The sequence below is a fragment of the Atta colombica genome, unplaced genomic scaffold (genome assembly GCF_001594045.1).
Source record: "Atta colombica isolate Treedump-2 unplaced genomic scaffold, Acol1.0 scaffold106, whole genome shotgun sequence".
Taxonomy (NCBI): domain Eukaryota; kingdom Metazoa; phylum Arthropoda; class Insecta; order Hymenoptera; family Formicidae; genus Atta; species Atta colombica.
Window position 1 is genome coordinate 257,093 of NW_017259191.1, and position 14,073 is coordinate 271,165.

At 31.6% G+C, this 14,073-nt stretch overlaps 1 protein-coding gene across 5 annotated transcripts in view; it reads right to left on the reverse strand.

Annotated features, from left to right (window-relative positions):
- LOC108691814 overlaps positions 1-14,073 on the reverse strand; it is a 39,431-nt gene that overhangs the window by 4,564 nt on the left and 20,794 nt on the right. For 4 of the 5 annotated variants that reach the window (XM_018199749.1, XM_018199732.1, XM_018199758.1 and 1 more), the window contains exons 2-7: positions 3,310-3,526; positions 2,042-2,346; positions 1,610-1,681; positions 676-899; positions 458-555; positions 44-355 (exon numbers count right to left, since the gene is read on the reverse strand). In XM_018199749.1, coding sequence (XP_018055238.1) covers positions 44-355; positions 458-555; positions 676-899; positions 1,610-1,681; positions 2,042-2,346; positions 3,310-3,423 — 1,125 coding nt within the window. In that variant the 5' untranslated portion in view covers positions 3,424-3,526. The remainder of the gene's footprint in view (positions 1-43; positions 356-457; positions 556-675; positions 900-1,609; positions 1,682-2,041; positions 2,347-3,309; positions 3,527-14,073) is intronic. The other variant, XM_018199767.1, reaches the window with a different exon arrangement.

The window sequence follows — 14,073 nt, forward strand, 5'->3', positions numbered from 1 at the left end:
ATTTTAAGTATAGTAGTCAATTTTTTAATTAAAAAGTATTTACTCGTTCTATTTCATCGTCCGATTTCTTTTGTGCTCTCAATTCCGATATCAGTCTTTCTCTGAAGTGAAGGAACCAGCCTCTTGTCTCTCTCTCCAGAATCGCAACGAGCGTCGGTAAAGCTTTTCTGATTATGTCTCTGCTAAACAGCCTGAGATCAACCGCGGCCCCACCAGGTGTTCCAAATACAAAAGGAACTGAAACGGGCAACAGCTGGGACGATTCTCTTTCGACTTCGAATTTCTCCGTTGTCGCCCGACGAAGTTGCTTCCGTATAAATCCACAAAGGAGTTCCAAAGAATCCTCATATTCTGGCTACAGCGGCGATGTATATATCGAAGTAAAAACGACGATCATTTAGGTTTACAAAACAAAGATCGTATTTCTACCAAGTATTAATGAAAATAATAATCTTACCTTACAGACTAATTCCGCCACCAGATATCGGCAGCGTTCCTCTCTAATTTTAGCATCTAGATTGTGTGCCTGGAGCGACGGTACACCGATTATAATGTCTGTAAGATGCATATAAATGTATATGTATATAGAGCATATATAGATTTATGCAGTGTTGATAATGCAGATGTACGGCTTAGATGTCACATTTAAGCGCGCGAAGGGCACAAACTGCTCACCGAGAAGTCGTAACAGCCCCGTTAACAAGGCTTTAAGAGATTGTGAGACACTGAAGCAATGGGAAATTAATCTAGCCTTTGCCGTTACAACGAGAAACCTAGTCGCCAGGGCGAGATCTGTGAGTAACGCATCCCGCCGTCTGTCTCGGCCGCGTTGTAGAAGACCGCTCAATCGCCATCGATGAGTCTGCCCGGCGAAGTTGATCGAGTCTACTTCGAACTCTCTGTAAGAAGAATCATCGGTCAGCCGCGCGATAAAATTTCTCTCGCGTGATTTTGCGACGGCCACAATCATACAAAGCACCATGTCTTAAAGAAAAACAGTTCAAAATGATAAGAATGTAACAAATACAGGTACCGTTCTCCCTTTCCATTATAAAACGTTTTATACAGTGACGGGTAAAATGTCTACTTGTATTCTATTTCACGGGGAATACTTATTTCGATAGCATTGCTGCTAGTCCGTGCTGAATTACACTTCGACTAATCCTATAGTCGCTAAAGCTCACGGTTTTTTTTTCTTTACAGTGTTTTTATGTACAAGCCAAACTTAAAAAAAAAACTAAGGATAAACAACAGTTGGGAATATACAGTTTGTACAAATTAAGTGCATGCGACAATGAATACACACGTTGTGAAAAGATGTTATATCAATCTCCAATTCCAGTGGCGCAAAAGAGTTATATGATAATATGCATTTATCTCGTTAACGCTCCGCAAATGATTCATCGGGCGTTTAAATTAAATGAGTTAATGACAGTGCAAATGAAAGATCATGCTGTGAACGTGACATCGTTCCCGCGCGAGGGAAGTTAGCCGGGTTAGTCAATCCCGAGGTTGTTGTACAAATTTACCTAATCGACCTAATTGCATAAACGTTTAACACATTGTTTTTATTTTTTTAAACACTGTCGCTTAAGTGTATCACACGTACCCGCATCTTCGAATGCTCTCCAACTGAGTGGCATTCAGCTTCTTCGGCTTTCCATATTTATCCTTGTGCAAGCTTTACAGAAATCGTTAGAATATATCAGACACACACACGCACTTGAGGCGAAGGATCGCCTTTATTTATTCTTCGTAGAGAGATTCCGCGCGTCTAAATCGAAAACGTAAGCTGGACATGAATACGCTTCCAAGATTCACGTCTTTATCGCGGTATCATCGCTTTCTAGATTTCGACAGATTCAACGCGGGTATATGTATATTCATTCATTACGGCTATTTATATTAATCTCTCTTCTCTATTTTTTTCTTTTTTCTACTGCCTAACTACTGCTGCTACATATAATAACTAGCTAAAATCACGTCAAATGAGTAAAAAAGAAATTGACATACCCACTACGTCCACATAAGGAACACCTACCCTCGCTCTCTGATGCTCTCCAGTTGTTTGTTGGTCAGTCTTCTAGGCTCACCCTTGCTGTCCACGGCAACGGCGTCCAGCTCATCAAAGCTGGGCGCCACGAAGAGATCCCTTAGATGGTATTTCTTTCGTGCCAACGTATCCTCGCCTTCTGTGCATGAAGATAATGACGGGGGCAGAACGACAGGGAACGTTCGCCAATGATAGAGAAATTGCTGGGCGACCTCCTTGATGTTGTGTACCAACGCTTCGACCTCCGCTGGAGCGCCTCGCAAATGCGACGTGTCGAATTCCACCGGTTCTTTCTAAAGAACGATCATCGTACAGTTTTTCATAGATTCATAATAATTTTCATAGATTCATAATAATTTTCATTTTATAAATTTTATTAATTAATATTTTAACTTCTATCTTATTTGAATTTTATTCGTATTTCATTTTTTATGACGATAAGATTTAGAAGCATCGCTAATTAATATTGACGCTTTTGGTTGGCTGTTGCGACTGGACGATAGTGTATGCGCGCGCGCGCAATTTATTGTAGACCACGCTTAGAATAAAGAATATTTTTTGTTGGCCTAATAATGCACTGAGAGAAATGATTTTGTTATAGGAACAAATCAAGGGAAAGCAAATGTGATATTTGTTAAAAAAAAACAATCTATTTGTTATTACAAATTAATTCGTTAATGTAATAAATAATCAATAGTATCGCTGGCAAATAAAAGGCTCATATATATATATATAAAAGTTATAGACGCAAAGTCTCAAATCGTAAGGAATTGATCAATTCCAGTCAAGTATTCTCCCTATATTAGACTGTGCTTGGTGGGTTTTCTACGACTTCAGATTCCACGATTATTTACGAATTTTATGCAAACGAGCCTAAAGTCTATCCAAAAGATAGATTCTAAATGGTTTGCTTCTGTTGTTAATAATTGGTTGGTATAGCAGACTAGCAGCAATTACAGCAACAAAATTTGTTGTCACATATTTACTGATCACCGGTTAAAAGTGGTAAAAACTGGTGGCTTGTTAAGTTAACAAAATCCTTTCTCTCAGTGCGAATCGCTCTTTAAAGCAATTAAGCAATGAAATATTTTTCAAAAATAAAGACGTTTTTAAATTTCTTCAAAATGAAAGAATTATAACTCGATGAAACAGACTGATAAAACGAAAAGTGTGTTACTTGGATTACATCGCTACATCCAAGATGTTTGATGATTTGACGCAGGATAGACATATCAGTATGATCAATTTTACATTACCTCGGGCTGGACTCCATCTGCATTCTCTCGATGGTACGGCTGCTGTGGATAGACTTGATGATTCGGTCCCGTGTTGACGAAGTTGGCGGAAGCTGAGTTTAAATTGTGGGGCATCTCGCGCGTGAAAAGCGTGCGCGGTGGCTGGGGTCAGCTGCCCCGTATATCGACTATCTCCTCATATACCATGCTGCTGGTGGCGACCATTTATCATTCCACTCTGCATATCAAACATCGTTTGAGAATAGATCTTTCTTCTTAAGAAATACAGACGATTACACGTTTACAATATTTCAGGGATTGGGGCTAAAGCTCGTTTTTAAAAGAGAAAAATAATTTTATATAAACGTCGTTTTTCTTTCTCTTTTCTTTTTTATCGAAAATATGAGAATGATATAAAAAATTAGAGATGTAAAGACAAGTATTATACATCTACAAGTAAGTGTGTTTGTACAGAATATTTGAATATCTACAGATTCCCTCGATGCAGCATTTCGAACCACAACGAAAAAGAGAGAGAGAAAATTCAAAAGAAAATAGAATTTTTTAAAAGAAAGAAAATAGAATAGAGCAAATAGAAATGATAAAAATATCCGGAACATAAGGAACGACTCGCGTCATTCATTGCATGAGGTTGTGACGACAGACTTTGACTGAATGCGCGAGATCTATTAACCGATTATGTCCTATTAAACGTTTAAGATTCTGAACATTCCACTCTTCTTGCCGCCGCATGTATGCTTCGAATTACATCCGCTCTCTCCCTCTCAACGGTTTACGTTGTCGCCGTCACATTTTTCCTCCCCGCCTTTTATGTAAAATATACGATATTATATCCCTGCGTGAATCGCTCGCGGAACGCAACGCAAAAATTCTTTCGGAAACATTTCCCAAGGCGCGAATAGATTCTATAAAAATACAAATAAACGATTGAAAAATACCGCGGTTGTCCAACTAACTAACACCTTTAAACTTAATTCCACTTTTCCAAAAATTTGTAAAAATAATAATAAGAGTTCCGATTGCCTCCCAAAGAGTAATAATCTAAGAAAAAAGTTAAATCAAGAGATAACTAGTTTAGTAATTTGCCTAAATTCGCCATATGCAAGAGTCAAGGCAAGCGCGAATTTTAGATATAACATTTAAAAATAAACAAATAGCACAAAAGTGTTAAGTCCACTTTAGACGATCTATAATTCGCGACTAAATTCAAGAACTAAATTTTACATATTATTTTCTGTATCACATATCCTAAATATAAATGTGTATCCTAATGTCCTAATACACTATATTTTTTACATGTGCATTTTACTTCTTCAAATGTTTTCTATGTTACACGACAATCAAAATTATAAATAGATTTCTATTTTGTCAAATATATAGAACTTTATAGAACGTATAAAGTGAACTTTGTACGTGTACATTAATATTAGGTATCTATTCAATGATAGTGCCATTTTCTTCTTTTGACATAATTGATATCGTCAGTAAATATGTCATCAGTAAATATATAGGGGTTTTTAAAAAAACTCATTATTGGGTTTTATTGGATTTTTTAGGGTTTTAACTGGGTTTTTCCGAGTTTAAAAAAATGCATTTTTTATAATCCACTAATAATTAACCAGGTTCGCTATTTAATATTAGGTGTGGGAAAAAGTTCGTTTTAGCGTTTTTTTTAATGCATCTAACGGGAAAAACGCCACGAACTTTTTCCCATATCTAATAGATAATATAATAGATAATTATATTATGAACTAATTATATTAATTATATAATTATAATTATATTATATTATGAACTAATTTTAATTTATTTAATTTTATTTATTGATTAATATAATATACACGCGCGCGCGCGCGCGCGCGCGCACACACACACACACACACACACACACACACACACACATCTGCGTAAGAAGCATTCCATGCCAAATCGATCAGATCAATCTTTGAGCCCGATCATTTTTTATTCAATTCATTTTTTTTTGACAAAAAATAATTCCACGTGTAAGGTTTTAAGTGAGGAGTACACTTTGACTAGAGTCCCTAGAAAAATAGAGTCTGGCCATACCCTCAAAATGTCAGATAAAAGTGGTGGGAAGATATGTTCTCAGTGTTCTTACACTTTACACTTTTGTATTTAAAAGTTAATTCCATGAGCATGAATCGGAACGGACGTGTTTATCTTGTTTAAGCTTGGATGTTGCGTCATCCAATTTTTGTTAAGTCTGCCGGGCTTTTTTATTTTGATTTCGTTTTTATTATTCTCTCATCGGCGCCTTTCTCAATGTAATTTTATACACTTTTTTATGAATAAATGCAAGATGTAAGTTGTTCTAGAATTAAAAATTGCTAATTTATTAAAAATATAGAAACGTTTCAAGTTTCCAGTAAGTTTAGAATGCATATTTCTTGTGAACGCAAATATTTAAAAAAACATACAGCAATAAAACTGGCGATGCACTCCATCAAATAATGTTACCGTTTTAAATTTATATTTTATTTGAAATATATGTTTTCATTTGAAATTTTATATTTTTATTAAACAGATTGTATTATATTTCTTTATAATTATATTATTTCTTTATAATTATAATATTCCTCTGATTATAATATGAAATATATCAATAAAAAATGTTTTGCATTATTTCATGCCTATGGATATTTTCCAACACATACACAGATAATACAGTGTAACACTGTGTTTTACACAAAGTCTTTCAACTATAACACAGTGTTACACTGCTCGATAATATAAACACAATAAAACACAATAAAAAGCTAAGTACGAGCGTGTAAAGTATGTCAATGTTACCAACTTTTCAAAAAGTTATTTGGTCGTCTTTATTTTGTAATAAAACCTTCAAAAATTATCAATTTTGAAAAAATTATAATTTAATAAAAATCTCTCTAAATAAAAATTATAAATCTATTATTGATATGCTAAATATAATTATAAGAATAGAATGGAAGATGCAATGCATTCTGGTGTTACACTATGAAACTAAACTGCATTCCAAGAAGTACTTATATAGTGGAACACAGTGTAGTGTTTCTGTCCTAGCTGGAAAACAGCCTATAATATTTCAATAAGTGCGCTATTTCCTTGTGTGATTCGTACTGTGCCATAGTGAGGGCAAACTAATATGAGCTAATCGAAAACATGAGGTCAGACTCTGTTTTTTTAGAAGGACTCTAACTTTAACTAGCCTGAAAAATGAAGATTTTTTTGAGCGTGGATTGCGGGAAAAGTATAAATACGATCCATTTGTAATTTGATACTTTATGGGCCTTTAATATATATATTAAACTTGTTGTAAATTTTATTGAGAAATATTGATCTTGCGAGGAAATACAATTTACGTAAAATGTGATTGTGCGTGCACGAGTAAACACGTATGTATATACGATTTTGATTATTCTGAAACAAAAAATTCAAGTAATTTCATAAATTATAACGTACTTCCTATCATCTGATCGATGACTTTGTTGATAACATTTTTAATTTCCAAAATACAATAACATTTATAATATCCAAAAATGTGTCAAAAGTTCAAGCATGTTTATTTCCGTCAATTAAAAAAAAAAATTGGAAAAAAGCTAGACAATAGGAAGTACATTATAATTTATAAAACTGTTTGGATTTTTTTGTTTTAGAATAATCAAAATGACTGAATCGTGTACACTATTTACCGCATTTATTACACGTACAATTACGTTTTACGCGCATTTCCTCAATATTTCTCAATAAAATTTGCAATATAACAAGTTCAATATATGTATTAATAAAATGCCAAATTACAAGTGGTCAATGTATGAGCGTGTATACGATATTAAAGATAATATTAGGTGTGGGAAAAAGTTCGTGGCGTTTTTCCCATTACATCTAAGGGTGCTTGATACGATTATAAGGGCTCCTACAGACGAGCGACTTTGTAGCGCCACATCGAAAACGCTAACCCGTTCATACGAAACTACGGAGAAAAGTGTCATGAATATGTTCACTTTTCTGTGCTACAGAATATAACTGTATGAATATAGCGTATGAACGGATCAGCGTTTCGATTGTGGCGCTGCAAAATTGCTCATCTGTAAAAGCCCTTATAATCATATCAAGTTTGTTAAAAAAGCATTTCAAGGATAAAATTCTATACTTTACTATGCTGCGATATCTGATTTACATCGCCGCAAGCTCAACTTTCAATCATCAATTCTGCACCTTTTCATTTTGTCATCCACCATTTTGAAAAGAATGTCCAAGCATAATTGTTATTCAAATATTCTTAAAGTGAATACTTAGAATTTTATTTTGCATTTTTAATTTTATTCACGTTTTTATACATTATTTATTTTTCTACATTATTTACCAAGTTATGTCATTTGAAGTTTGGTAAATTTTTCTTAGTTTCAATATACCACTTTTTTTACAAGTGAGTATAGCAACATAATTATATACATAGTTATAAATAGCAACAATTTTTCTCTCAGTGCAGAAATGTACTTTTGTCAAAACAGATCGGATGACATCGTGATAAAACGTGCGTCGATATATATAGTAATGACTATACATATAGATGATAATCAAGGTTCAGTAAAAAACTGACGCGACTTAAAATAAAAAATATAAAATAGATTTCGAAAACTGAAGTCATCTGCGGCACCCGATGTTTATTTTCCTGCTGGATTAGAATCTTGCCATCGTATTAATTGCGATGCTGTCAATGTTAGTATCACAGCTAATGCGATGGCAAGATTCTAATCCAGCTATAAGCAATCCAGTAGGAAAACAAGTATCGTGTATCGCAAACTTTACTAAAATATTAAATAATAAATAAGTCAGAAGAAGTTATTTTAAATAATAAATACTAAATAACTCTTATTTTTTAATTTGAAATGGGGGTGTTTCAAAATTTGCGCGAAGTACAAAACGTGATACTTTATGCTAAAAGAAACAACTTATTCCTTTTGCAAAATTGCGTCTGACAAATAATTTTTGCAGGAGAGCAGGTTTAAGTTGTACAAATAAACGTAAAAATTATTTATCGAATGTAGTTTTACTATAGAAAAAAGATTGTTTTAGCACAAAAAATAACTTTTTCCTTTAGCAAAATTGCGTTTGATAAATAGTTTTGGCAATAGAGCAGGTTGAAGTCAACAAATAAACACAAAAATTATTTATCGGACGCAATTTCGTTGAAGGAAAAAGTTATTTATTTTAGCATAAAATATCACGTCTTGTATTTCACGGGTACGAATTTTGAAACACCCTGCATATTTTAAATAACTTTATTTTAAATATGACCGAACCTAGTAATAACTATATTATATAAGTATAGTAATAACTATATTATATAAGTTTTACATAGCGGTTATAAACATCTAGATCGTGGTTATAGAAAATCAAGACAAGTCAAAACACATTTATTTTATTAATTATTCAAAATAATCTTCTGTTAATTGAATATAACATGCGTTTTTAAGTCTTTCATGGCCATGGAGAAGTCTTTCTTCGTGATGAATTTCAGTTGCCGCGGTCAGTCTGATTGAACGTCTGTTATTTCATCAAAATGCCGATCTTTCAGCTTGAGTATTTTACTCAAGAAAATTTTTATCTCTTCTGATTATCTCTAACAAATCTTTACAAGAAACAACATGCTCATGTTGTTCCCACATCAAGGAATAAAGAACAAATCACACGCAAAGTTTTCTTTTTTTCGTGTAAGATTCATAATACAACTGTACTTTGGTATATGTAACTGTTCGCTAATCATGCGACTCGATCTTCTTTCAGCAGTTTGACAACAGCGTTGATATTGTTTCTGTTCGAATCGAGCAGCGTTCATCTTCTATCGATTCTTTGCAATTACAAAAAATAACCATACCACTCAAATACCACTGTACGTTTTAAAAAATCACCCCTATTTTGCAGCATTGATAAAGCATCAATCGCCGAAATATTGGTTTTAAAACAAAATTTTATCGTGACACGTTGTTCTTTACATGTATTTATTTTGCAATTTGTGACACTATTTAAAACACTATTTACATAAACCACTTGTTCTCTACTTGAACTGATCATATAGAACTGAAACTTCACACAGAGATCGCTAATTGTAAGAGATACCACATACATGGTTCAAGTACGATCAATAAATCGCGTCATTATAGTATTGTCATAAAAAATCAGTCAGTTTATGGACAGCATTATATTTCATATAGAATTAATGTTAATATAATCACAGACTTCTAAACAGACTGCTGACTTCGCCTCCATATTTGAAGACAGCTCTGGTCAGTGCCATATTTGTGTTCACTCACTCTCACATAATAATAGATAAATCACACAAATGATAATACGTTAATGTTCACATCAATTTACGCGATACTCACAGACAGAACGCATACGGGAACTAAACAAGGGTAGCTCGGAATCAGGTTCATCTTTTTCTATCGCATTAAGTCAGCAGTCTATTGTCAATATTTATATATATAAGTCTGCATATAACTGAATAAACTATTTTATAATTACAAATAAATATAAAATAGTTTTAAGCTATAAAATAAAATAGTTACACGGAGGGAATTTTTTCTTACAGTTTATCCTGAAACTATGATAGTTGTGGGATAATATCTTTCGAAGAATTTTTTATATAAATCTCTCTCGTTAATTATATATAAATAATAAAACTATTTTAAAAACATCATTAACTTTTGCTGGTTAACAATCATCGATTGTGAAAAACTTTTTATATACTTATACATAATAAAATATTTAGGTTTACCTACACTTTAACAGAGAAAGATTTTGTTGGAAGATTACATTCTGATTACAAAAGTGCTATATTGGAGCGCACGCAATATAATAGTTTCACTCAAGAATAAAAACAACTTCGAATAAATCAATGTTCTCCTTGCCAGTTCTCATCAGAATGTGAAAATCACGACGCGCAAAAGAATATTCGTCATTTCGTTCGGGTGTTCCAAGTAGGTTAGTGAGCAGTCGCAAGCCTTTTGACCCAGTTTAGAACTCTTGCAACTTTAACAAACAAGACTATTGGAGGGCTATCACAGTCGATCGTTCTGATGCAGAGCGTGCATCACGCATGATTGCGTGCAATTTCAGAGTCACATACACGATTTCCGGCCCCATTGACTTTTTCACGCTGAAAATGGCCAACTGTGTAATAATAATCCTCAATATAAAATCATTTTTTGAAAAAAGATACAAAAATAGCGTCAATACACTCATCATTATACTTATCCAATTATTTTTTGTTGTTAATTATTTTGATTTTCAAGAAAATCCGTTATATATATTTTCGTTTTTCACAATAAATTTTTTGCAGTGTTTGAAATATGTTTATTAGCAACATTAAGTTTGGTCATTATTTATGATATTCCTGTGTTTCAATTTAAAAACTGCATTTCAAGAATGGCAGTAATTGACATATAATTTGCAGAATGATTAAAAAATTATAAAAATTCATAGAAATAAAATATCAAATACTAATTGTAATATTTATACCGTTTTAAGATCGATATTCATAGTCAGTTTCTATCTTTAAGATCATTTTAGTACTATCTTAAAAGTAATGTCGTAAACCAATCATAGAGTTGTATTAGCATATACAAGAGAAAAAAGTAGTTGCCACAATCATAAAAATAGTGAAATAGCATCTCAATTATTTTTAATAGGTTAATAGAAATAAAGATACCACAGTAAATTTAAATGCAGAAATATTGTCAAAATATAAATAAATAATATAATTAATATTTGTGAACAGTTCTGTGATTATTGTCAAAATATTATTACCAAAATATTGCCTATATTCTTATAGTCATTATTACTGCGTATATACTTTTTTTAATTTTTAAGATACAATTCTTATACATTTTTAAATTCTATAATATGTTGAATTTATTTATATCTATATTTGTTAAACATACAATTTATTTAATTATAATTATGCATTGTATATTTGAAAAAAATGCATATGAGATATCGACGGGATTTAAACCTAAAATCTTTGAAGTGGTAAAATATGTGCGTATGCTTCTATGAATGCTTTTGTGCGTGCGTACGTGTGTGCATGTGATATTCGATTATTATTAATCTTATGTCTCACACAAATGAAACAATATTTCTAGTGCATCAAAATCGACATCTATTTATCAGAATTTTATTTATATCGACATCTATATATCAGAAAATTATTTATATCTTTCTTTATGAAATACAAGAATAAATTATATGTAATTAACTCTTAAAAACATTTTTATTCCTTTTGTAACGTAAATGCCATACTTAGAACGACATGCCCAAATTAAATTTGATTGTTCACAACATTCATAAAAATGAACATGTTTCAACAAATTTTTTTTTCATCGAAACGCCAGACAGTAAGAAATATAACAGTACCAAGAAAATGTACGTGTCTTTATTAATAAAAAGTTATAAACTATAAAATAAACAATAGTTATGAAAAAAAAAACATTTTGTTAAAAAATTTTTATTTTTCGTACATAAGTTACAAAAATATTTTAAATGTGCATTTTGAAAAGTAGAACTTAGGAACTTTCAGAAAAAAATTGCATTATTGTATCTTTTAAAAAAACATAATTATTTAAAAGAGTGAAAATGAAGAAAATTTGAAATTTATTTCGGAAAAAAAAACATATATTTTCTGTTGCTAAATAATAAATTGAAACAAAAATGAACCGAATATGTAAAAATTAAATTTCTAGAATTAACATGACATAAAAAAATGTTTATTATAACTATAAAGTAATTATATTGCATAAATATTGATATATTGGTTATACAGCGTGAGGAAAAAAAATCGGTACCCCTAAACTCAGAAAATATGTTTTATAGAAAAATATTTCTGACAAAAGTTATAGGGCTTAAAAAGATCTATTTACTGATCTTATCAGTTTGACCTTAGGTGCCATCGCCAAGATCAAGTCAAGGTCATATCGATTTTTAAAAAATGGAACATCCTATTCTTTATTTAAGAATCTAATAGCTGGTGTTAAGAGCTTTTCAAAACACTGTAAAAAATTTTTTCATGAAGTATTTTCTGAGTTGAGAGTTAAAAGTTACAATACCGCTGGCATTATCATTATCCAACGGGTACCACATGGTTGTCTGATCGGATTTACACCTCTTAATGTATAAGAACCAGCCAACTAAGGCAAGATCAATCATGGATCCAGCCAATTAAGGCAAGAATCGTGAATTTTAAGTTCATTTATTTAATACATTTATTTGTAGTAATCGCACAGCAGCAAACTATTCTAATTTACGGCAATTAATATCATATTTAAGTTTTCAGTTTCAAAATATTTAAAAATTTATTGGTACTTCTTGGGTAGTGGTAATGTTGGTGATATTATAACTTTCAACTCTCATAATTCAGAAAGTACTTAATAAAAAAATTTTTTGTACAATGTTTTGAAAAGCTCTTGACACCAGCTATTAGATTCCGAAATAAAAAATAGAGTATTCCATTTAAAAAAATCGACATGACTTTGATTTGACCTTGGTGATGTCACCCAAGATCAAACTGATAAGATCAGTAAATGATCACGCACATACATACGCATAGGGTATCTCATTTTAAAGAATCCACTGAAATATCTCAGAAACACTGCATTAAATCGAAAAATGTTTCATACAAAACTCTTTCAAGGGAAACATAAAATGTTATTGATTTGCCCTTGGATGACATTGTCAAAATCAAGGCAAGGTGATTTTGAATTTTTTAAATAGAACCCTTCTCTTTTCATTACATATTCTTGTAGTTTATTTCAAGAGTTTTTCAAAACACCATAATGAAGTATTTTTTCATTAAGTATTGAGTTGTCCGAAAAGTTCGTGCCGACTAAAATTTAAATTTTAGTATACATCTATTAAATTAAAATTTTCTGTGTTTCAATTTTCCTTCAACATCGGCACGAATTTTCCGGACAACCCAATATTTTTCGAGTTATAAAGCTTGAAAGTTATAGTACCGTCGACATTAACATTACCCAAGGTGAAGGTGAAAACTTCTTAAATGTTGTTCATGACTTGGATAACATTTATCAAGATCAAGGTTATTGGAACACAAATATATTATAATATATCAAATACAATAAAGAAAGTCATGATCGGTCAAAATTAGACGTTTTTGAATAATACATTATATATTCTTATATTGAATTAATTTATTTCAGATGTGATTGCGAGCCGATAACATTCGGTTTCAACACATTCTGAAACATTAATAATCCTCCCTAAATTAGATTAAAAAGAAAGAAAGAAAGTGAAAAACTTATTGCGAAAAATATTATCTCAGCCAGGATTCGAACCTGGGATCTTTCAGCTTTCCGGGAAGAGTGTCTTAGCTCGACCACTGAGGCTTCGGAAATATTCTTCGCAATAAGTTTCTCACTTTCTTTCTTTTTTTCTAATTTAATTCTTAAATGTTAATATATTATATTATAACTTACGTTTATATCAGCAAAAAGACTGTCTTAAATGCACTACATTTGAGTATATGATACCCATGGCAATTTTCATCCCTAGTATTTCCTGAAATTCTTATCGCAAATTATCTAAAGTTTTAAGGAATATAAAGATAAAACCATAAAGCTTATTTTCTGACCCGAGATGATAGTCACCTTTCAAAAACAAAAAAATTTTGATCTTGGAAATAAAAAGGTCTGGGTATGCTATACCACAAGTGTTTTTAAAGATTAATAATTAATTAGAAAGAAGTAATTT